The sequence below is a fragment of the Somniosus microcephalus genome, chromosome 5, assembly GCF_052327205.1.
Source record: "Somniosus microcephalus isolate GS21.2 chromosome 5, FLI_Smic_1.0, whole genome shotgun sequence".
Lineage (NCBI taxonomy): Eukaryota > Metazoa > Chordata > Chondrichthyes > Squaliformes > Somniosidae > Somniosus > Somniosus microcephalus.
In genome coordinates this window covers 261,386,364-261,408,331 of record NC_140991.1, presented here as the reverse complement: position 1 = coordinate 261,408,331, position 21,968 = coordinate 261,386,364, and the positions used below count along the sequence as shown (strand labels likewise).

The following is a 21,968-nucleotide window of genomic DNA, read 5'->3' as shown; positions in this document are numbered from 1 at the left end:
AGCTGCATGTCGACCCTCTGCCTCTGGGTCCATCCGCAAGATCAGAGGTGATGGAACTCCATGCACAGATGTCTTTGGCGGGTTTTGTCTCCAGGGTCGCTGCGAGTGTGGAGCGAATGGAGGAGTCCATAGCGAACATGAGCAGAGCCTTTGTAGTGTCAATGGCGCATGAACGCATCAACACAGAAAGGATGGCTACCTACGTGGAAATGATTGCTGCCTCCGTGGTAAGGCTGGCTACGGTAGAGGAGAGGATGGCTACGGTAGAGGAGAGGAGGGCTACGGTAGAGGAGAGGAGGGCTATGGCCATGGAGGAGGTTAGTCGCCAGGGTATGGAAAACATGGTGAGTGTTCAGAATAGAATGACATCTCTTGAGGAGCGATGGGCATCTGTTGAACAGAGAAACCAGACCTTCATGGAAGTCCTTCTGAGTAGGACTGCCATTGCAGATATGGGTCCCCATGGCCCCCCTGATGTGCAGCAAGGTGCTCTCAAGCCACTTGCAGGCACTGAGGGGGACCTGACCCATGAGAGGGAGGATGGTGGCAGACCTCAAGGAAGTGGGGGCTTCTCTCCAAGCGCTGACACTTCCATGCCACCGCAGAGCCCTCGGTCAGAGCCCCGCTGGAGTCCACACCCAACTGAGATAGACGTCTCAACTCCTGCACAGCCGCAGGAGCAGCAGACTGCTGATGAGCCCTCACAGGCTCGCCACCCCAGAGGACGCCCGCCAAAGGTGTCGAGACAGGAGCAGCAGGAAAGTGAGCAAGGGGCCTCCAGATCTGCTGAAGCCACAGGAGAACCACTACGTAGGAGCACGCGTAAGAGGAAAATAAAGCAGAAATAGTCACAAGGGTAGTCACTTGGGTGAAATGTGTATTTTGTAAAAATGCCATCAGTTGTTTGTTTTGCATAAAAATTCTGATGGCAACTGCTGCAGTTCTGGCGTGTGTCATTTCGCGAATGGGGCTTTCACATTGAGGGCTTAGGATTACTTGCAGTTGTCAGGATGCTGGTCAAATAGCTCGGAATCCGCAGGGTTTGGCCATTGTCGATGCTCAGGTAAGAAGCTGTGAGGCAAAACAGTTTGATTTACTAGGCTAAGCAAATCTGGCCAAGATGAGTGCGTTCCTTGCATCCTGGGCAGCAATGTTCTCGCATAATGCTGCTGCTGGTTGATGGGCCTCTGCAGGATGCTCGTTTTCACCCTCTCCTCCCCCTCCTCTTCCCTCCCTCCTCCTCCCTCCCTCCTTCTCCTCCTCCTCCTTCTCATCATCATCATCATCATCATCTGAGGAGGGTATGTGAGAAGCCACTTGGTCCTCAGGAATCTGCAAGCCACGATGCTGTGCCATGTTGTGGAGTGCACAGCAAACCACGACGATTCTGGAGACCCTGGCTGCTGAGTACTGTAAGACTCCACCTGATCTATCCAGGCATCTGAAGTGCATCTTCAGCAAGCCGATGGTTTGCTCGATTATGGATCTGGTGGAAATGTGGCTGGAGTTGTAGCGCTCCTCAGCTTCGTTGGCTGGCCTCCTCAACGGCGTCATTAGCCAAGTCCTCAGGGGATAGCCCTTGTCTCCAAGTAGCCATCCATGAAGTTGGTCTGGCGGCCTGAATAGCGGAGGCACACTAGACTGGCACAGTATGAAGGAGTCATGGCAACTGCCAGGGTACTTGGCACAAACATGCAAAATCTCCTTCTTGTGGTCAGCTGAACGTTAAGGGAGTGGAAGCCCTTGCGGTTGACAAAAATACCTGGATTGCGATGGGGTGCCCTAAGGGCCACGTGTGCAGTCAATGATGCCCTGCACCCTTGGAAAGTCTGCCAGATGAGCTAATCCAACCGCTCGCGCTGTCACATTTGCGCGATCCCTGGTGAAATGGATGTGATTGTGCGCAAGGGCAAAGAGGGCATCGGTTACCTGCATGATGCAAGTGTGTGCGGCTGACTGGGAGATGCCGCTGATGTCTGCTGCTGATCCCTGAAATGAGCCTGAGGCATAAAAGTTGATTGCGGTGGTGACTTTGACGGCCACTGGTAAGGAGTGTCCACATGGTCCTCTGGGCAGCAGGTCTTGCTGTATCATTGCGCAGATGTCAGTCATTACCTGTTGCGAAAGTCGGAGCCGCCTTTGGCACTGCTGCTCAGTCATGTTGAGGTAGCTGACCCTGTGTCTGTAGACCCTGTTTGGGGAGTATCTCCTGCGCCGACGGGCTTCCATGCGCTAGCCCCTTCTGGCCTGTGCTGCCTCAGGTGGGTGAGCAGCAGCCTGTCGCTCCTGCTGCTGCTGCTGTTGCTGGTGCTGCTGTTGTTCCTGGTTCTGCTGCTGCCGCGCCTGGTGCTGGAGGTCCTCTAATGCCAAGAAGGGAAGGAAAAAAAGGCCTCCCATGCTTCTAGTAGATGCCTCAGTTGAGGAAGCGCTGAGTAAGGGCGGCGAGAGGGGTTTCGCAGGAGGTCACACTGGAGAAGTGTGTGAGGCTCCAACCTTCCACAGGTGTGGTTAAGCCTGGTGAAAGTTGCCCCAGGCCTGAGACAACAAAGTCCTGCCACCTGCAAATGATGACTGATCAAATCTCCTCTTTAATGGTTGACTTGCAGCTGATAGTCAGCAGGCCAATAGTGCTCACGTCAGGTTTCACAGGTGTGATCCCCACCAGGCGTGTTTTACGTGGGAAAAGAGTTAAACAGGCAAGGGCCTGTTAAAATGGGATTTAAAAGCCAATTAGTGCTGTTTAAGGGCCCGAAAGACCAGTCCCGCCTGTTGCAGGCTGGACTGACTCGGGACCAACAGACACGCCTGGGTTAAAATGGCTAGGTGTCAGGAACCAGGCGGGGGGGGGGGTCCCGACCCCCAGGTTTTGCGATTTTAACCCCCCACACGCCTCAAAAGCCTGCCTGACGGCTGAGTTAAAATTGAGCCCTCTCTCTGTATCTACGCCATCAAAACACTTCATGATTTTAAAGACCTTTATTAGGTCACCCCTCGGCCTTCTCTTTTCAAGAGAAAAGAGACCCAGCCTGTTCATCCTTTCCTGATAGGTATGCTCTCGCATCCTTGTAAATCTTCTCTGCACCCTCTCCAGTGCTTCTATAACCTTTTTATAATATGGCAACCAGAATTGTACACTGTACTCCAAGTGTGGTCTAACCAAGGTTCGATACAAGTTTAGTGTAACTTCTCTACTTTTCAATTCTATACCTCTAGAAATAAACCCTAGTGCTTGGTTTGCTTTTTTTATGGCCTTGTTAACCTACATCGGTACTTTTAGTGATTTGTGTATTTGTACTCCAAGATCCCTTTGCTCCTCTACCTCATTTAGATTCTTATTTTCCAAGTAATATGTGACCTCCCTATTTTTCTAAAAAAATGTAATGCCTCACATTTATCTGTGTTGAATTTCATTTGCCAATTATATGCCCATTCTGCAAGGTTATTAATGTCTTCTTGTAATTTGTTGCTGACCTCCTTAGTATTGACTATGCCTGCCCCATTTGGTGTCATCTGCAAATTTAGAAATTGTGTTTTTGATTCCAAAGTCTAAATTGTTAATATAAATTGTTAACAACTGTGGTCCCGGCACTGATCCTTGTGGAACACTACTTCCCACCTTCTGCCACTCTGAATAGCTGCCCTTTACCCCTACTCTCTGCTTTCTGTCTTGAAGCCAGCTAGCTATCCATTCTGCTACTTGTCCTCTGACTCTGCATTCCCTGACTTTATTTATTAGTCTATTATGTAGTACCTTATTGAAGGCCTTTTGAAAATCTAGATAAATTACATCTACTGCATTACCCTTGTCTACTCTCTCTGTTACCTCTTCAAAAAATGCAGTTAGGTTGGTCAAGCAAGACTTTCCCTTTTGAAATCCATGCTGACTATTTATTATATTTTTGGCTTCTAGCTGTTCTTCCATTTTCTGCTTTAGTAGGGATTCCATTCTTTTTCCTACCACCGATGTTAAGCTGACTGGTCTATAGTTCCCTGAACATGCTCTATCTCCCTTCTTAAATATTATGTTAGCTATCGGCCAGTCTTCTCGCACTACACCTTTTTGTAACGAATTACTAAATATGTGTAGTAATGCCTCTGCTATCTCTTCCTTAGATTCTTTTAAAATGTGCGAATGTAATCCTCTTTGAGTTTCATTCGTATATGTAATAATATCTCCTCGTTTTATTTTAAATGCAGTTATCTCATTACTAATTTCATCATCCAATGTCATCGCCATCTGTTCTATCACCCTGGTAAATACGGAAGCAAAGTAATTATTGAATATCTCTGCCATCTCTCTATCGCTGCCTGTGGTATTATCCTGTACATCTCTTAGTGGCCCTATTCCCATCCCGACCTTCCTTTTTTTATTTACATGCCTGTAAAATATCATACTACTTTGTTTTATGTTCCTTGATAATTTAATTTCATAGTTCCTCTTTGCCTTCCTATTTGTTTTTTTTACTTCTCTCCTAATCTCTTCGTATTCTTCTTTATCATGCCCTTCTCTGCTGCCCATGTACTTATTATATGCTTCTTTCCTTACCCTCAATATTTCCCGTTATACCTTTATTCATCCACGGTGTCTCATTAGTGTTTAGCTTGTTCTTGTTTTTTAGCAGAATATATTTTTCCTGGACTCTGTTGAACACTGTTTTAAATGTTTCCCATTGCAGTTCTACGTCACTGTTTGTCAATATTGTTGTCCATTTTATTTTCCCAAGTTCTACTCTTAGCCCTTAAAAATGAGCTTTTGCCCAATGTCCCTGGTCTTTGTCATACTTAAGTCTTTCGCAATTATTATCTTAAAGCGTATTATGGTCACTATTGCCTAGATGTTCCCACACTTTTACTTCTCTTATCTGCTCTGGTTCATTCCCCATTACTAGATCCAATAGCGAATCCTCCCTTGTTGGGCTTTTTACATATTGGGTTAGAAAGGAGTCCTGTACACATTCCAGGAACATATTCCCTTATCCCCTTTACCTACCTCTTCTGTTCAATTAATATCGGGGTAGTTGAAATCCCCCGTGCGTATTATTCTATGGTTTTTTAGTCATTTCCCTAATTTGTTTGCATATTTCTTCCTCCATCTCCCACTATTAGGTCATCTGTAGACTACCCCTATTAGTGTGTTTGATCCTTTATTATCTTTTATCTCTATCCACATGGATTCTATTTCTGTTTTGCTGATAGCAGTCACTTTTTTCTACTACCATTGTTATCCATAATAAGTACAGCTACTCCAACTCACCCTTTTCCCACTCAATCTTTTCTAAATATGTTATACCCTGCAATGTTTAATACCCAGTTCTGATTTTTCTGTATCTATGGGGGCGATTTTGTGAATGGGGGCGCGTTGGAGGCGGGACTGCTGCTTGTCAGGTTGATGTCCCACCTCCATCGATTTGTGGCCAACCCACGCTATCTTTTCTAAATATGTTATACCCTGCAATGTTTAATTCCCTGTCCTGATTTTTTTGTAGCTATGTCTCAGTAATCCCCACGATGTCTGGTTCCTCACAATGCATGATTGCCTCCAGCTGTTTTATTATGGACACTGACGTAAGAAAACTACTAGGCACTTGGTCTGAGTATTAAACAAGGCTTTAATCAACTGTTTTTCAACATGGCGATCTAGTTGTGCCCTTCACTAGTTCCTGTTAAAGAATGTCCTGAGGAAGCTGGGCCCATGCCCGAGTATTTATACTCTCCGTGGACACCGCCACCAGCAGGCCACCCAGTTTTGTTTCATAAGTCATTTCCACATGAATGACAAGATTCATGTCAGACACTGTGTCCATTGCTGTACAGACAGATTAACTCATTTTTAATAGCAGTTTCTCTCACTTTATTTTAACCATCTTTTTACACTCCTGTTCTATAACTCTATTTATTCCCTGACCATCAGTGTCCTCCCTTACTTTACTCTTTCCTATGCTCTCCTTTCCTGTTTTGTTTATATCTAGGCTGGTTTCATTTCCTGTAAATCCCTCCCCCATCTTACTAGCTTAAAGCCTTTGCCACCTCCCTATTTACCCTTTTCGCTAGGACACGGGTCCCATCCTGGTTCAGGTGGAGCCCGTCCCATCGGTACAGCTCCTTTCTGTCCCAGTACTGGTGCCAGTGTCCCATGAAAAGGAACCCCTCTTTGCCACACCATCCCTTTAGCTACGTGTTAATTCTCCTGACCTGACTGTTTCTATACTAATTTCCACATGGCTCGGGAAATAATCCAGAGATTATTACCCTCGAGGTCCTGCTTTTTAATTTAGACCCTAACTCCTGATACTCCCTCAGCAGGACCTCCTCCCTGTTCCTACCTAAATCATTTGTTCCGACATGGACCACGACAACTGGATTTACCCCCTCTCTTTCCAAATTTCTGTCGAGATATCCCTTACCCTGGTACCAGGTAAGCAACACACCCTTCGGGATCCACGTTCTTGGCTGCAGAGGATGCTATCTATCCCCCTAATTATAGAATCCCCTATCACTACCACATTTCCATTCTGCCCTTCCCCGCCATTAGACAGCCTTTTCAGCCACGGTGTCTTAGTCTACATTGTGGCTATCCTTCCTGCAGTCCTTCTCCTTGTCCTCACAGGTAGCAAGTACATCATACCTGTTGGACAGGATAGTGTCTGAGGGACTTCCTTCTCAACCTCTCCTAAGTCCTTGCTACCCGGCGCCCTAAAAGTCACACGCTCCTTTTCCTGAACCTGTCCTTTCCTCTGGGGTATGACGGCATTCTGGATAAAACTGTCCAGGAATTCCTCATCATCCCTTGAGATTCGGAGTGTCTCTAGCTCGCACTCCAGCTCAATGACTCTGAGCCAAAGTGACTGAAGGCAGAGACATTTCCTGCACATGTGGGAATCTGGGACAGTCTTACTGTCCACAAATTCCCACATGCTACAGTCCCGACAAAGAGGGGGTGATGTTCCCACTGGAGGTGGGTTTTGGTTTGGGTGGGTTCGAAACCCACCCCCACTGATAGGTTTGAAGGAATTGTGATTTTCCCCTGATTGGTCACTTGATTTCAGCGGTGTGGGTTGCCCTTGTTCAATTAGTGTTTTGGGACTGAAACTCGCTTCTGCTGACATCATTTTTCCAGCCTCATTTAAAGGCTGCTTGCTGCCTTGGATCGTTCCACTGGATTTCTGTCAATGCTGCACCACCTGCAACATATTTTGAGAAACCACTATGTCCAATTCCAAGGGCAAGGGCCTCCCCGAGGTTCTTGGATGAAGCGCTGCAAATGTTGGTTGAGGGGGTGAGAGCTAGCAGGGAGGTGCTCTTCCACTCATCTGGGAGGAAGAGGCCTCCCAAAGAAACCAAGGCTGTGTGGGTCCAGCTGGCAAGGGATATAACCTCCAGATCTGTGTGCAGATTGAGTGAATGTTTATGTGTATTGATGAAATACCATCCCTGTTGAAAAGCATTAAAATGATTTGATGGCATCATGGCAACTGTTCTTTCACCTTAGGCAGCTCCATATTGCGGGCACCGCGACACTTGCGTTGTCAGGTTGGTGGCCAGAGTGAAAGGAGGCCAGAGAGTCATGTCCATTGTCTATGATGTCTTAAGATGGAGCCAAGGACATGTGCCAACTTGGGCAACCTATGCAAATCTGGCCAGGATAAGTTCATCCCATGCATCACGGGCAGCCATGTGCTTGCATGCTGCCGTTGCTGCTGGTCGATAGACAGGCGCTCTGTCCTTCTCCTCCTCGTCCTGCTCCTCCTCCTTAGCCTCCTCATCCTCATCTGAGGAGTCCTGGAACTGAGCCACTTGCTCATCAGGAAGCTGCAAGCTACGATGTCGTGCGATGTTGTGCAGTGCACAGCAGACCACGACCATTCTGGAGACCATATATGGTGTATACTTCAGGGCTCCACCTGATTGGTCAAGGCATCGGAAGCGCATCTTCAACAACCCAATGGTTTGCTCAATGATGGACCTGGTTGAAGTGTGGCTGGTGTTGTAGTGCTCTTCAGCCTCGTTAGCTGGCCTCCTGATCGGCGTCATTAGCCACTTCTTCAGTGGGTAGCCTTTGTCACCAAGGAGCCAGCCGTTAAGTTGGTTTGGCGGATTGAAAAGCGGAGGAACACGAGAGTGCCTCAGGATGAAAAAATCATGGGCCCAGAAATTCGGGTCGAGGGCTTCCCGCAGGTGTAAGACCCCGACCTGCACTTACCTAGCGCGCCGGCCGTTGAGCTGTGGGCCCGCGTGGAATTCCGATCCTGGGCCTGCTCCAGCTGCTGGCGCACAGTGCTTGCGTATCTCGGGCGCATTTAGTTTGATGCGTCCCCTGGGACCACGTGGGCCATGGGGAGCCAATCGGAGCAGGGAATGCTCCATTCATAAGTTTGACAAGAAGAGCTATCAAAACTTATAAATATTACGGACCCAAAACATCACTAAAACTTCAAATAATTATTTTTTTTAATCGCATTTTTTAAATAAACTATAAATTACATGAAATAACTATTTTAAACAATAATTTAATTTTTTGAAAAAAATAATTTTATTTTCTAACGGGGCTAAAAAATAAACTTACCTTGCTTTAAAGTATTTAAAAATAATAAACCTGTGGAAAAAATGTTTTAATTTTAATTAATTCACCACTTACCTTGTAAAAAGCAGGCCTTAGGCCTGCTTTTTAAATGTGTAAATTCTGCAGATTTACCCTCCCGGGAAAACCTGCAAAAAAAAAACTAAGTTTGATGCGCACGCGCAGCCTCTCCCGCGCACGTGTTCGAACTCTGAACCCCTTCGTTCAGGGGAACGGAAGTGCCGGTTTCCCGCGCATGTGCAGTGCATGCAGGAAACCGGTACTTCCATTGGGCTTACTGGTGAGTACCCCGTGCATACTCACCCGTGGAGACCCGAATATCTGGGCCATTGTAACTACCACCGAACTTGGCGCAAACATGCAAAAATGCCTTCTCGTGGTTACACACCAGCTGTACGTTGAGGGAGTGGAAGCCCTTTCGGTTGACAAAGATAGCTGGGTTGTGATGGGGCGCCCTAAGGGCCACATGTGTGCAGTCTATGACGCCCTGCACCATTGGTATGCCTGCCATATTTGCAAAGCCAGCCGAATGCGCGGCTATACTTGCTTGATCCCTTGAGAACTGGATGTAATTGTGTGCGTTTGCGAAAAGGACATCGGTAAACTGCGTGATGCAACTGTGGGCGGCCGACTGGGAGATGCTGCTGATGTCTGCTGATGATCCCTGGAAGGAGCCTGAGGCAAAGAAGTTGAGTGCGGTGGTGACCTTGACGGCCACTGGTAAGGGGTGGCCACCCGTTGCTCTGGGTACCAGGTCTTGCTGCAGCAGTCCGCAGATCTCTCGGACAACCTCTCACGAAAGTCTCAGCCTTCTTTGGCACTGCTGCACACTCATGTTGAGGTAGCTCATCCTTTGTCTGTAAACCCTCTGTCGGGGGTATCTCACGCGGCGAGGTGCCTTGATGCACTGGTGCCTTCTGCCCTGTGCAGCATCAGGTGGCTGAGCAGGAGGTTGGGGCTCCTGCCACTGTTGCTGCTGAGCTGCCTGGTTCTGCTGCTGCCATGGATGCTCCTCATCCGACTCTGAGGTCCATGGTGAAAGGAAATGAATGGTTCCCATGCTGCTTGCAGGCCGTTGGGGAAGCACTCATTGCAAGTGGGGAGAGGGTCTTCCAAGGAGGTCCCACAGTTGATAGATACAAGCTGCAGCACCTCCGATTTCGGAAGGCCTGCTAAAGGTGCTGAAAGACCTTTTAAAGCAAAGTTCTGCCACCTGCAACTAATCCCTGATGAAATCTCTGATTTAATCGTGGAGCTGCAGCTGTGAGAAGGCCACCCACTTGTCAACCCGCCAGGTTTAGCTGGCGTGGTTTAGGAGGGCCGTTGAATACGCTGAAATGGTTGAAAAATAACGAGGGCCTCTCAAAATAGGATTAGAGAGGCCCTTAACGACCATTTAAGAACCTCTCTGGCCAGCTGGAGGCGGGACCGTTTCCCACCCTGCAAAACAGGCACCAGCAAAATCGTGCGGAGGCGGGTTGGAGTCAGGTTCCGAACCAGCACTCTTTTTTTTCTGATTTTCCCGCTTTTCCCGCCTCCAAACCCATCTCCTCGGGGCTGAGAAAATCGCCCCTTAGCCTGCCCTGCCATCTCTAGACTTTTTTATTTATTTGCTTATTTAATTAGTTAAAGTTTTGAATCAAACGATTATTTATAGTTATATTAATTAATTCGTTTATCTAGTTAAGTTAGGGGGAGAAATTCGGTTGGTAGCGCCTCCAATTAGCGCCTAAAGAGGCCGAGAAGTGGGGCGTTAGCCAATTTTCGGCCGGGCGCAGTGAACCCAGCGCCTCACCCCATATTGAGCATACATTTAGCGCCGGTGCTAAATCTTAGCGCCCGCTCACGGGCGCAGGCAGATCATGACATCATTTGAGTGTGCAACGCCTTTTGGGCGCCCCGGACCGGAAATTCAGTGGCGCCCCCCTCCGTAGCGCCTGGCGCTAATAAGGACAGCTTACCTGGAGCCTTCCCCAGTCGCTCTCGGGCTGGAGGGTCGTTATTTAAAGGGCACTGGTGTGGTTTAAAAACGGCAGCCTTTTTGGCTCACAACTTCTTCGAGAGTTACAGAGAGTTGCTGGGCTGCACACTGCGAGCCATTTCACCACTGAGCCAGCGCTGGCAGAGGAACTTCAGCCTTCTGACCATCACCTTGCTGTTGGTGAGCATTTCCAACGGCAAAACTTTCTTTGCGCACTTATTATGGGGGCTGCATTGGAGGGGAACGTCCTGCTGCTTAATCATCTGGAAAGGGCACAGAGACGCAGAGAGAGAGGGGCAGGCATGGCCAGACGGAGGAGGACCAACAGACGTCGCCACACCAGACCTTACGCTGCCAGGGTTTCCCGACAGCAGTTTTCCTACATGAACATGTCGGAGGAGCAGTGTATCAGCAGGCTGCGCTTTAGAAAGGAGGTGGTGACTGAGCTGTGCCACCTGCTTCAGCCAGATCTGCAGCCTCAGATAAGGTGCAGGACATCTCTGTCGGTGGCTGTGAGGATGACTGTTGCCCTAAACTTCTACGCAAGCAGCTCCTTTCAGGCCGCAACTGGGGACATAGCCAACATCTCGCAGTTTGCAGTGCATTGCTGCATCCGTCAAGTGACTGATGCCCTGTTTAAAAAGAGGCAGCAGTACATCCGCTTCCCAATGACCCCAGACAAGCAGCGGGAGCGCGCAGAGGGCTTCGCTGCAATAGCGGACTTCCCCATGGTGCAGGGTGCCATTGACTGCATGCACGTGGCTTTGCGGGCGCCTGTAGATAATCTGGAGGAGTTCCGCAACCGCAAGGGGTTCCATTCCTTGAATGTCCAGCTGGCCTGTGACCACCGACAGCTGATCCTCGCAGTGAATGCGCAGTTCCCAGGCAGCAGCCACGACGCCTTCATCCTGCGCCAGACTTCTGTTGCAGACCTTTTTGAGGCCCCGGCTCACCCAGGAGGCTGGCTTCTCGGGGGCAAGGGCTATCCTCTGTGCCCGTGGCTGATGACCCACCCCTTTAAGAGCTGGCCGGCACCAGTGTGTCTTGGGGAAAGTGATTATTGACAGCACCTGCGCTGCGCCCCGCCGCCGCGAAATTGGGTTGCGCCGCCGGGTTAGCGCCTTAAGAGTATTGTGCAGCACCTGATTTAGCACCGCAATCACCTTCAGGGACGCTGCAACCCAATATCGCGCCAGGTGGTGCTAAATTGCGCCTGGCGCTAAACTTTGCGCATCGCCAGGACTAGCGCCCCAAACGGGGCTATACCCAATTTCTCCCCCTTAATATTTAACAACGTAATAGTTATACCTCCCCAACTCTTAGTTTAAAGAAAAGAAAACTGTAATACTCACCAACCAATCATCTACCTGCTGTCCTGTGACGTCATTCCTTGGTTTTTTTGTTTTTTAAATCAGCGCTCAGGTCCGCTGTGTCCTGGACCTTCTCCCCACCCACTCTTTATATTGCTGCCGTCACTCCCGCTCAGGTCCGCTGTGTCCTGGACCTTCTCGGCTCCCGCTTTTTATGTTGCTGCCTCCGGCTCCCGCTCAGGTCCGCTGAGCCTCAAGCTGTTCGGCGCCCTCTGGCAGGTCCTCTATCAGGTCTTCTCGACTCTTTTCCACAGAAAATAGTCCCAACCTGCTTAATCTTTCTGGATAGTTGCATTCTCTTGTGTCTTCCTACCTGGAGTTATCTTTTCTGCACCTTCTCTAGTGCTTCAATATCTTTTTTGTAGTATGGAGACCAGAATCTCTCAGTACACAAAGTGTGGTCTAACCAAGGTTCTGTGTAAATTAACATTACCCCCCTGTTTTTATATTTTAGCAATGGGATAGGGGATATTGTCATTAAGCAACAGATGATCTGAATTTGGAGAGAACTTCAACTTAATGCCTTTTTGAGAGCATCCCATTGAGCAAAATTGGACAGCAAGAGCATTAAACAAAGGAATAGTGGTGATTTTTCAGAGGTCCATTGTTATCAACTAACAACCAAAATGTATAGCAGGTAATCAAAATGCCATTCCCTTATATTAATTACAACACTTGTCTGATCTATCTTTAGGGCTGAGGAGGAGGAGAGACTGGTCGGGGCTCATTACTGTGCAAAGATTGATGATCTGCTTCAGGAGTCGGACTTTGTGATGTTGGTAGTAAACCTGACTCCTCAAACCTGCAAACTGATTGGGGAAAGAGAGCTTTGTCTAATGAAACCCACTGCCACCCTCGTCAATGTCTCTCGAGGTAGGAGAGCACCATGTCATTGCTTATTTTAGAAAATTATCAGTAGTCTGCAAAACTATTTTCACAATTTACCTATTATGATTAAGTTTCCTTACTTAAAACGTTTTCTGTGATTGTTTAATTGCGATAACTCTTTCCTTGTATGACACATTTCGATCCCACACTTGTAATCATCAAAAGCCAATTCTTTACACCTTTTGGACTGGTTACAGGATTCCAGGATCTATTCTCCTCTTTACAGGAGCAGTCGTGGATCCCAGTGATAGATGGTTTCAAATTATTAGGTCTGATGGTAGCGGCCATCATTGTAGTTCTCAGCGCCCAACCTTTTTACGTGATCACTTCAACTAAATCTGCTGAGCCTGTTTCCCTTCACAGAGCCTCCCTTTCCCAACCAGTAAGGATCAACCAGGACTCGGCCCTGCACCTCACGTACATGACAACATATTGCAGGACAGTCACCAGCAACAGCCTCTCCAGTTGGCAATGATACTCATTGTTTCCCTAACAAAATGGAGTACCCATCTGCAAGGGAAAGTGGACATGCACCTGGTATATAAAATATATTAACAACAACCTGAATCAATATAGCACCTTTTATGTAGAAAAGGCACTTCACAGACCACAAACAGACGAAAATGGCTGCCGAGACAAAGAAGAAAATATTAGGAGTGATCAAAAGCTTGGTCAATGAAGTGGGTTTTAAGGAGTGCCTTAAAGAAGGAGAGTGAGATGGAGAGGTGGAAGGATTTAGGAAGCAAATTCAAGCAATTGGGCCTAGACAGCTAATGGCATGAAGGCCAGTGGTGGGCTGAAAGAGAGGAATGCACAAGAAAGAAAGAACTTGCATTTGTATAGCACCTTTCACAACCTCAGGACATCCCAAAGTGCTTTACAGTCAATGAAGTACCTTTTGAAGTGTAGGCACTGTTGCAATGCAGGGAAACGTGGCAGCCAATTGTGCACAGCAAGATTCCACAAACAGCAATGAGATAAATGACCAGAAAATCTGCTTTTAGTGATGTTGTTGAGGTATAAATATTGGCGAGAACATCGGGGCGAACTCCCCTGCTCTTCAAAATAGTGCCATGGCATATTTTACGTCCATCTGAGAGGGCAGATGGGGCCTCAGTTTAAAATCTCAACTGAAAGACAACACCTCTGACAGTGCTGCACTCAGAGTACTGCATTGAAATGTCAAGTCTCTGGAGTGGAACCTTCCGACTCAGAAGTGAGTGTGCTACCAACTGGGTCACAGCTGTCAGATTTAGAGGATGGCAGTTTCACGGGGCTGATGTAAGGCTGGAGGAGGACACAAAGATAGAGAAGGGCAAGGCCATGAAAGGATAAGAATTTTAAATCTGAAGCACTGGGGGACCAGGAGCCAATGTATGATAGCACAGACAGGGTGATGGGTGAGCAGGACTTTTTTTTTTTAATTCATTGATGGGATGTGGGCGTTGCTGGCTAGGCCTGCATTTAGTGCCCATCCCTAATTGCCCTTGAGAAGATGGTGGTGAGCCACCTTCCTGAACCGCTGCAGTCCATATGGTGTAGGTACACCCACAATGCTGTTAGGAAGGGAGTTCCAGGATTTTGGCCCAGCGACAGTGAAGGAACGGCGATACAGGTCCAAGTCAGGATGGTGTGTGGCTTGGAGGGGAACTTGTAGGTGGTGATGTTCCCATGCGTCTGCTGCCCTTGTCCTTCTAAGTGGTAGAGGTCGCGGGTTTGGAAGGTGCTGTTGAAGGAGCTTTGGCGAGTTGCTGCAGTGCATCTTGTAGATGGTACACACTGCAGCCACAGTGCGCCGGTGGTGGAGGGAGTGAATGTTGAAGGTGGTGGATGGAGTGCCAATCAAGTGGGCTGCTTTATCCTGAATGGTGTCGAGCTTCTTGAGTGTTGTTGGAGCTGCACTCATCCAGGCAAGTGGAGAGTATTCCATCACACTCCTGACTTGTGCCTTGTAGATGGTGGAAAGGCTTTGGGGAGTCAGGAGGTGAGACACTCGCCGCAGAATTCCCAGCCTCTGGCCTGCTCTTGCAGCCACAGTATTTATATGGCTGGTCCAGTTCAGTTTCTGATCAATGGTAACCCCCAGGATGTTGATAGTGGGGGATTCAGCGATGGTAATGCCATTGAATGTCAAGGGGAGATGGTTAGAGTCTCGCTTGTTGGAGATGGTCATTGCCTGGCACTTGTGTGGTGCGAATGTTACTTGCCACTTGTCAGCCCAAGTCTGAATGTTGTCCAGGTCTTGCTGCATATGGACACGGACTGTGTCAGTATCTGACGAGTCTCGAATGGTGCTGAAAAGTGTGCAATCATCAGCGAACATCCCCACTTCTGACCTTATGATGGAGGGAAGGTCATTGATGAAACAGCTGAAGATGGTTGGGCCTAGGACACTGCCCTGAGGAACTCCTGCAGTGATGTCATGTGATTGAGATGAATGACCTCCAACAACCACAGCCAACTTTCTTTGTGCTAGGTATGATTCCAACCAATGGAGAGTTTTCCCCTTGATTCCCATTGACTTCAGTTTTGCTAGGCTCCTTGATGCCACACTCGATCAAATGCTGCCTTGATGTCAAGGGCAGTCACTCTCACCTCACCTCTTGAATTCAGCTCTTTTGTCCATGTTTGGACCAAGGCTGTAATGAGGTCAGGAGCCGAGTGGCCCTGGCGGAACCCAAACTGGGCGTCAGTTAGCAGGTTATTGCTGAGTAAGTGCCGCTTGATAGCACTGTCGACGACACCTTCCATCACTGCTGATGATTGAGATTAGACTGATGGGACGGTAATTGGCCGGGTCGGATTTGTTGTGCTTTTTGTAGACAGGATATACTTGGGCAATTTTCCACATTGCCAGGTAGATGCCAGTGTTGTAGCTGTACTGGAACAGCTTGGCTAGGGGTGCAGCTAGTTCTGGAGCACAAGTCTTCAGTACTATTGCCGGAATGTTGTCAGGGCCCATAGCCTTTGCAGTATCCAGTGTCTTCAGCCGTTTCTTGACATCACGTGGAGTGAATTGAATGGGCTGGAGACTGGCATCTGTGATGCTGGGTGATGCGCTATCAATTACTCATAAAAGACTGAGAGTTAGAAGAGTAACTAAAGGCTTTTATTAACAACAGAATGGAGGTCTGCCTCGCGTGGTCGACCGGTCCATGATACTAAGGGCTGGGGAGCAGTCACCTTTATACTAGGACCTGTGGGAGGAGTCAGCCGAGGCATGTCCAGGCATGTACACAGTGGAATACAAACAGGACAAACAGGAATACAAACAGTGGTTTACCACACTGGGGACCTCGGGAGGAGGCCGAGGTGGATCATCCACTCTGCACTTCTGGCTGAAGAAAGTTGCAAATGCTTCAGCCTTGTCTTTTGCACTCACGTGCTGGGCTCCACCATCATTGAGGATGGGGATATTTTTGGAGCCTCCTCCTCCTGTTAACTGTTTAATTGCCCACCACCACTCACGACTGGATGTGGCAGGACTGCAGAGCTTTGATTTGATCCGATGGTTGTGAGATCGCTTAGCTCTGTCTATCGCATGTTGCTTCCGTTGTTTGGCATGCAAGTAGTCCTGTGTTGTAGCCTCACCAGGTTGACTTGGTTCAGGATAGAATAGGGGCTGCAGAGTCTTTAATGAGTTGAAGTTTACAGAGGGTGGAGAACTGGAGGCCATCCAGGACAGCATTGGAATAGTTGAGTCTGGAGGTAACAAAATCCTGAATAGAGTTTCAGCAGAAGATGGGCTGACGTAGGGGCAGAAGCGGCCAATGTTACAAAGAGGGAAATAGATGGTCTTCGTGATGGATAGGATATGAGATCGGAAGTTCAGCTCGGGGTCAAATATGTTGCCGAGGTTGTGAACAGTTTGGCTCAACCTTAGACAATGGCCGGGGAGGCAGGTGGAATCAGTGACAAAAGTATGGAATTTATGGCTGGAGCTTCAGTCTTCCCATTGTTTAACTGGAGGAAATTGTGGCTCATCCAAGACTAGATGCCAACCAGTGGCAGTGGGCAATACAGAGATTGTAGAGGGATTGAGGGAAATGGTGGAGTGATATAACAGGATGTCATCAGCATACATGTGGATGCTGACCCCATGTCTGCGAATGATATCGCCAAGGAGCAGTATATAGAGGAGGAAGAGCAGGGGGCCAAGGACAGATCCTTGAGGATTAAGGACAGTAAAGCTTGCTCTGAAACACTTCTAACCATAGTACAAGTATGTGTGTGATAAGGAAACTCTGCAGTGTCCACTGCATTAACAGGAAGGGGGAATCATTCCCACTCCCCGTTAGCAAGATATAGTCCTCCTAGTATGCAGGTGCTTGGCTCATGAGACGGAGAGAGAAGAGTGAAGGAGAAAAAAACTGACAAAGAAATAAAGCAAAGTAAAAGTAGTTTGCTCATCAAAAAATCTGTGACTTTTCGTAATTAGTATTAGTTTTGACATTTTACTGGGATTAGTTCATGATTTTCCCCAAATGTTTGCCACGATCAAATTTACAGTTCTAAGCATAGGCATTTGACGTTCAATTTCCTGAAGATAAGCATCATAAGGAACAGGGACAAGCTCTAAAGTGAAACTTTTCAACTGTTTTTAATGTACGTCTCCGTGGTGCGCTGCAGCTGTTGAGAAAATGGAAGGACTGGCAAGACCAGAGTTGGGAGTCAATCATGTGGGAACAATGACTCAAGCAGATATTGTCGAATGAATTTGATTAGGTTCGAGTGATCAAGAAACATTACATAGAAGTGCTACAAAAAAGTGATATAGAATGATAATACAATAAAAGTTTTGCATATACTGTTCCCGATCAGATTCTATTAGAAAACTGTCACATGCTTCACAGAGCAAGATAAAACAGATAGAAATGGAATTACGTGATGTGGCCAAAAGAATAGTGCAAAGAAAAGTTCTTCGAAAATTTTTGAAAGCAGGTAAGGGAGAGTAACTTGGGAGGGAGTTCCAGCGTGCATGAATGGTGGCTGAAAGAGCACCTGGGTCATGAAGGGAACAAGGTGTAGACCAGGGTTCGAGGAGCAAAAAGTATGAGTAGGGACATAGGGCTCAGAGCGGCGGCGGTAGACCTGTAAGGAACCAGGCGGCAAGGCTTAAAAGCGGCGGCGAGGACCAGGTAGGCCTCAGAGCGGCGGCGGCGGACCTGCAAGGAACCAGGTGGCGGCGAGGCTTAAAAGCAGCGGCAAGGACCAGGTAGGCCTCAGAGCGGCGGTGGTGGACCTGCAAGGGAGCAGGTGGCAGCGAGGCTTAAAAGCGGCGGTGAGGACCAGGTAGGCTTACCAATCTCAGAGGAAGGGAGAGAAGTAAAAGTAATCTAAGTGTGACGTCACCAGAAAGCAGGTAAGTGATTGGTTGGTGAGTATTTCTCTCTTTTTTAAACTTAAACTCTGTGGTTTGTAGTTTCTAAGCTCTCTGTGGTGTAGCGGGGACTGTTGGTAGACCAGGGCCCTTAATTATATTATTTAACTGTAGTGTAATTGGTGGGATTGATTTGATTTAATTTAATTTGAATTAATTAAAGGGTAAGTCATGGCAGGAGAGCTCAGCCCCGTGGTATGCTCCTCCTGCGCTATGTGGGAACTCAGGGACACTTCCTGTGTCCCTGACGACCATGTGTGCAGGAAGTGTATCCAGCTGCAGCTACTGGCAGACCGCATTGCAGCACTGGAGCTGCGATTGGATACATACTGGACCATTCGTGATGCTGAGGACGTCGTGGATATCACGTTTAAGCAGTTGGTCACACCGCAGGCAAAGGTTCCACAGGCACTTAAGTACTTAAGCCTTTGTCAACATTGTAGAGGGTTCTGTAAACAAACAACCCCTTTGTCCTGCGGTTTGAAACTTCCTGAACTGCAGTTGATTGACAGCCTCAAGTACTTCATGCATTTCGCACAGGCTGGTGTTTTTTTTCAGATCCTTGCAGACACACAAGCAGACTGTCCTTTTGTCTCCTGCCACGAGGTCTGACAGCCATTTTTTTGATGCCCTGGATTTTTAAGGTATTCCACCCAGTTTTCTTTAATCAAAAAAAGTCTTCGGAGCTGTAGAGATTTTTGAAATTCTTGCAAAACCTTACAGTCCCCCATCGGATACTAAAACTTGCTTGTAGTATCCTGTCCAAATGTGAGCAATAATTTCTGACCCCCCCACAAACAACCTTCCCTTATACTTATCTATATCTATCTTTGATCCCCTGACACCTCCATCTCCCCTACCCAGAGAGAATCGCAGTAGACGGTAGGCATCTATCGACAGAAAACAAGATTAGTGCAACAATTCAAACACGGAGGGGTCCAATGCCCCTGCACTACTTGTGACATAGTTTTAACACGATACAACATCTTCAATGGGATTACCACCAAGCCAAAACATATCTGTTAAAATGCAAATGGAAGAAAATGAGCTTCCCTATGGATTTTGAAGTTTTTGAAGTGTGACATCTTTGAAAAATTTTTACATTATGCACGTGTGCTAGATGCAAGATCTTTAATTACATATATCGCTTGTTTCTCTGATTGACATTTATTTCAATTCAATGAATCACCTTCAAGATTGTAGTAAAAGAATCTTGGGATAGTTTCCTGTCGTGCAATTGGTGTTAAAAGATATGCAACTGCCGCTTTGCAGGCAAGGTTTTAACATATTTACAATCCATTTTCCTCATTCAGTAGGACATGCAGTCCAGACTAATAGAGTTTTTTTTATTGATGTTCTAAGGTGCAGTGGTTGATCAGGATGCTTTGGTGAAAGTGCTTCAGAAGGGGGTTATTCGTGCAGCAGCTCTGGATGTTACTGACCCAGAGCCACTTCCAAGGTATCTTGTCACTTTTACTTACTCAACATACCAGAAATATTAATTTGAAAAGTAGAAGTAAGTAACCTAATTACAGAAACCCAGCTGATATTACAACTATCTTACGTGTTTTTTTTTAAAAGGGATCATCCTTTGCTGCACTTACCAAATATCACTCTGACTCCCCATCTTGGAACTGCCACTGATAAGACCAGTAATAAAGTGCTGGAGAGAATGATTGAAAATGCTTTGGCTGCTACTCGTGGACTTTCCGTTCCTGATGAAGTGCTACCATCATGATGGATACAAGCAAGACAGATTTAGTACATTGTAGTCGCGCTCTCCTCAACATCGGTTTATATAAAATAAGAATTCTAACAGTTGTAGTGTAGGAATAAGGCTTTATTTCCCCTGCCCCCCCAAAATATTAATGTGAATGGACTGTGGAGGCTGCATTGTGGGTGTTCAATGTCTGAGAAGCGATTATGTTGTAATTAGTTTAGAATAATTGAATCATAGAAAGGTATCATTACAAATTACACTGCAATTAAGATGCCTTGTATGAAAACAACAACAAAGCAACTTGTATTTCTATAGTACAAGGTGTAGAGACTCACCTGACCATGGTTCAGACAATTGGGCAGGATTTGCAATGTACCCAAATTTCTGGTCCCTAAAATTAATCACTGGAAAAACAGGAATACTGCGCACTCCCAACTCTCTAATTTGCAACGCCATTGAGCGAGGCTCTGCAGCTGGGGTGACAACAAACAAAATTTACATGTGTATTAAAGCCACATTTAGTACACTCAGACCCAAACAAGTATTTTTTTGGAGAAATGGAAAGAGACAAGTTGGACATGAGGGTGCCCAATGAATGAGTTCACTGGAAGCCTTTAAAATGCTACAGCTGCTTTGCAAATCATACTTTGGTCCACTTCAGGTTCTGCTGCTTGTATTGCAGTGGATATGATTATCTGTGCACCTCATGGGGTAAAAGAACAGGATTATTTGAATATTTCCATTGGCATCGGGCCGCAAAAAGGCTAAAGTATAAGCTCTATGTGGGATTTTTTAATATAGGTGTTGCCTTCTACTAAAAGTAACAAATATCACAGTGACTCTACTTAGCAGGCTGATTAGTCAAGTAATGTAGAGAATGGTTGAAATAATTTGGTTCCAATTGTGCGTAGCTAGAAATTCTCCCCATTCTGACCTTGGTTGGGCCTCAGTTAGAAAACTGTGCCCAATTTTGGTCCCCTCACATTGTGGGAGTTATTGAGGCTTTAGTAAGGGTGCAGGGCTATTAGGAAAGAGCAGGGGAGTGGAAATAAGTCAATAGTTCTTTCAAAGAGCCGGCACAGGCACGATTGGCCAAATGGCCGCCTTCTGTGATATAAGATTCTATGATTCTAGTATTGAACACTTGGAGATGTTTAATTTCCAATGATTTGCCTGTACTTAGAAGGTTGGAAGCAATATGCTGCAACAAAGATTACTTAATGAGGGTGATTCCAAGATCAGGCTATCCCAGCAGGGAGCAGAGCCCACAGGTTGGGAAATCACTGGCCTGCTGGGAGTGCGGATTGCTTAACCATACCTGACACCTGTAATGGTTTTATGGACTTCTCTATTCTCCTGTAAATGTGCGAGAGGAAGAAACTGAAATCCAGGTAGGAACTTACTACTATGTGGATAACTGGACTAATTGTTCAGCCCTCCTTTCCTACACATTGGTGGGTAATGGTCATTTTGGAATGTTGAATTTTACCATGCACTAAAACCATAGCCATTCAGATGGTTTGTTTTGCTTCACATATCTGTCAATCTCTGATTCTAGATTGAACTTCAAAAATAAAAGATACTTTACTTTTTAAGTCATTATTGTATGGCTTGTCCTGTTGCTGCAATTTATGTGACTGACTTTCAAAGTCCACAGAGATCAGGAATCGAAATCCAAATTGGTGCTGTTCAGTCAGTGACATCTCACTGACATACCAACTTTTTGCTCTCATCTCCACACATCACAAAGATTGCTCTTAGTGACTTTCAGGTTACGACTGGCAGAGATATCTCTTACAAACCAGAGCTAGTATTAGATATCCATGAAACCTGGCTGCAGAGGGCCTATGATGCATGAGCCCTGCCAGTAGATGATCTGGGCTGGAGTTTGCATTGTTCATGAGCATCCCATGGTCTCATTTCAAGTCACAGAAACTTAAACACTTTATTGACGGTCAGCTGTAAGAAATTTAATACGAAGATAATAAATACCCTGTAACACTCACTAGAGTACCTATCACACACCACTAACTATTTTAAAAGAAACAACA

General features: G+C 46.8%; 1 protein-coding gene across 7 annotated transcripts in view; it reads left to right on the top strand.

The window, feature by feature from the left end:
* The window catches only part of LOC147117688 (uncharacterized), a 93,006-nt gene extending 71,494 nt beyond the window's left edge, over nt 1-21,512 (top strand). For all 7 annotated transcript variants that reach the window (XM_085988885.1, XM_085988886.1, XM_085988883.1 and 4 more), the window contains exons 4-6: nt 12,624-12,802; nt 19,560-19,656; nt 19,779-21,512. In XM_085988885.1, coding sequence (XP_085845011.1) covers nt 12,624-12,802; nt 19,560-19,656; nt 19,779-19,935 — 433 coding nt within the window. In that variant the 3' untranslated portion in view covers nt 19,936-21,512. The remainder of the gene's footprint in view (nt 1-12,623; nt 12,803-19,559; nt 19,657-19,778) is intronic.
* Nucleotides 21,513-21,968: the final 456 nt, after the last annotated feature.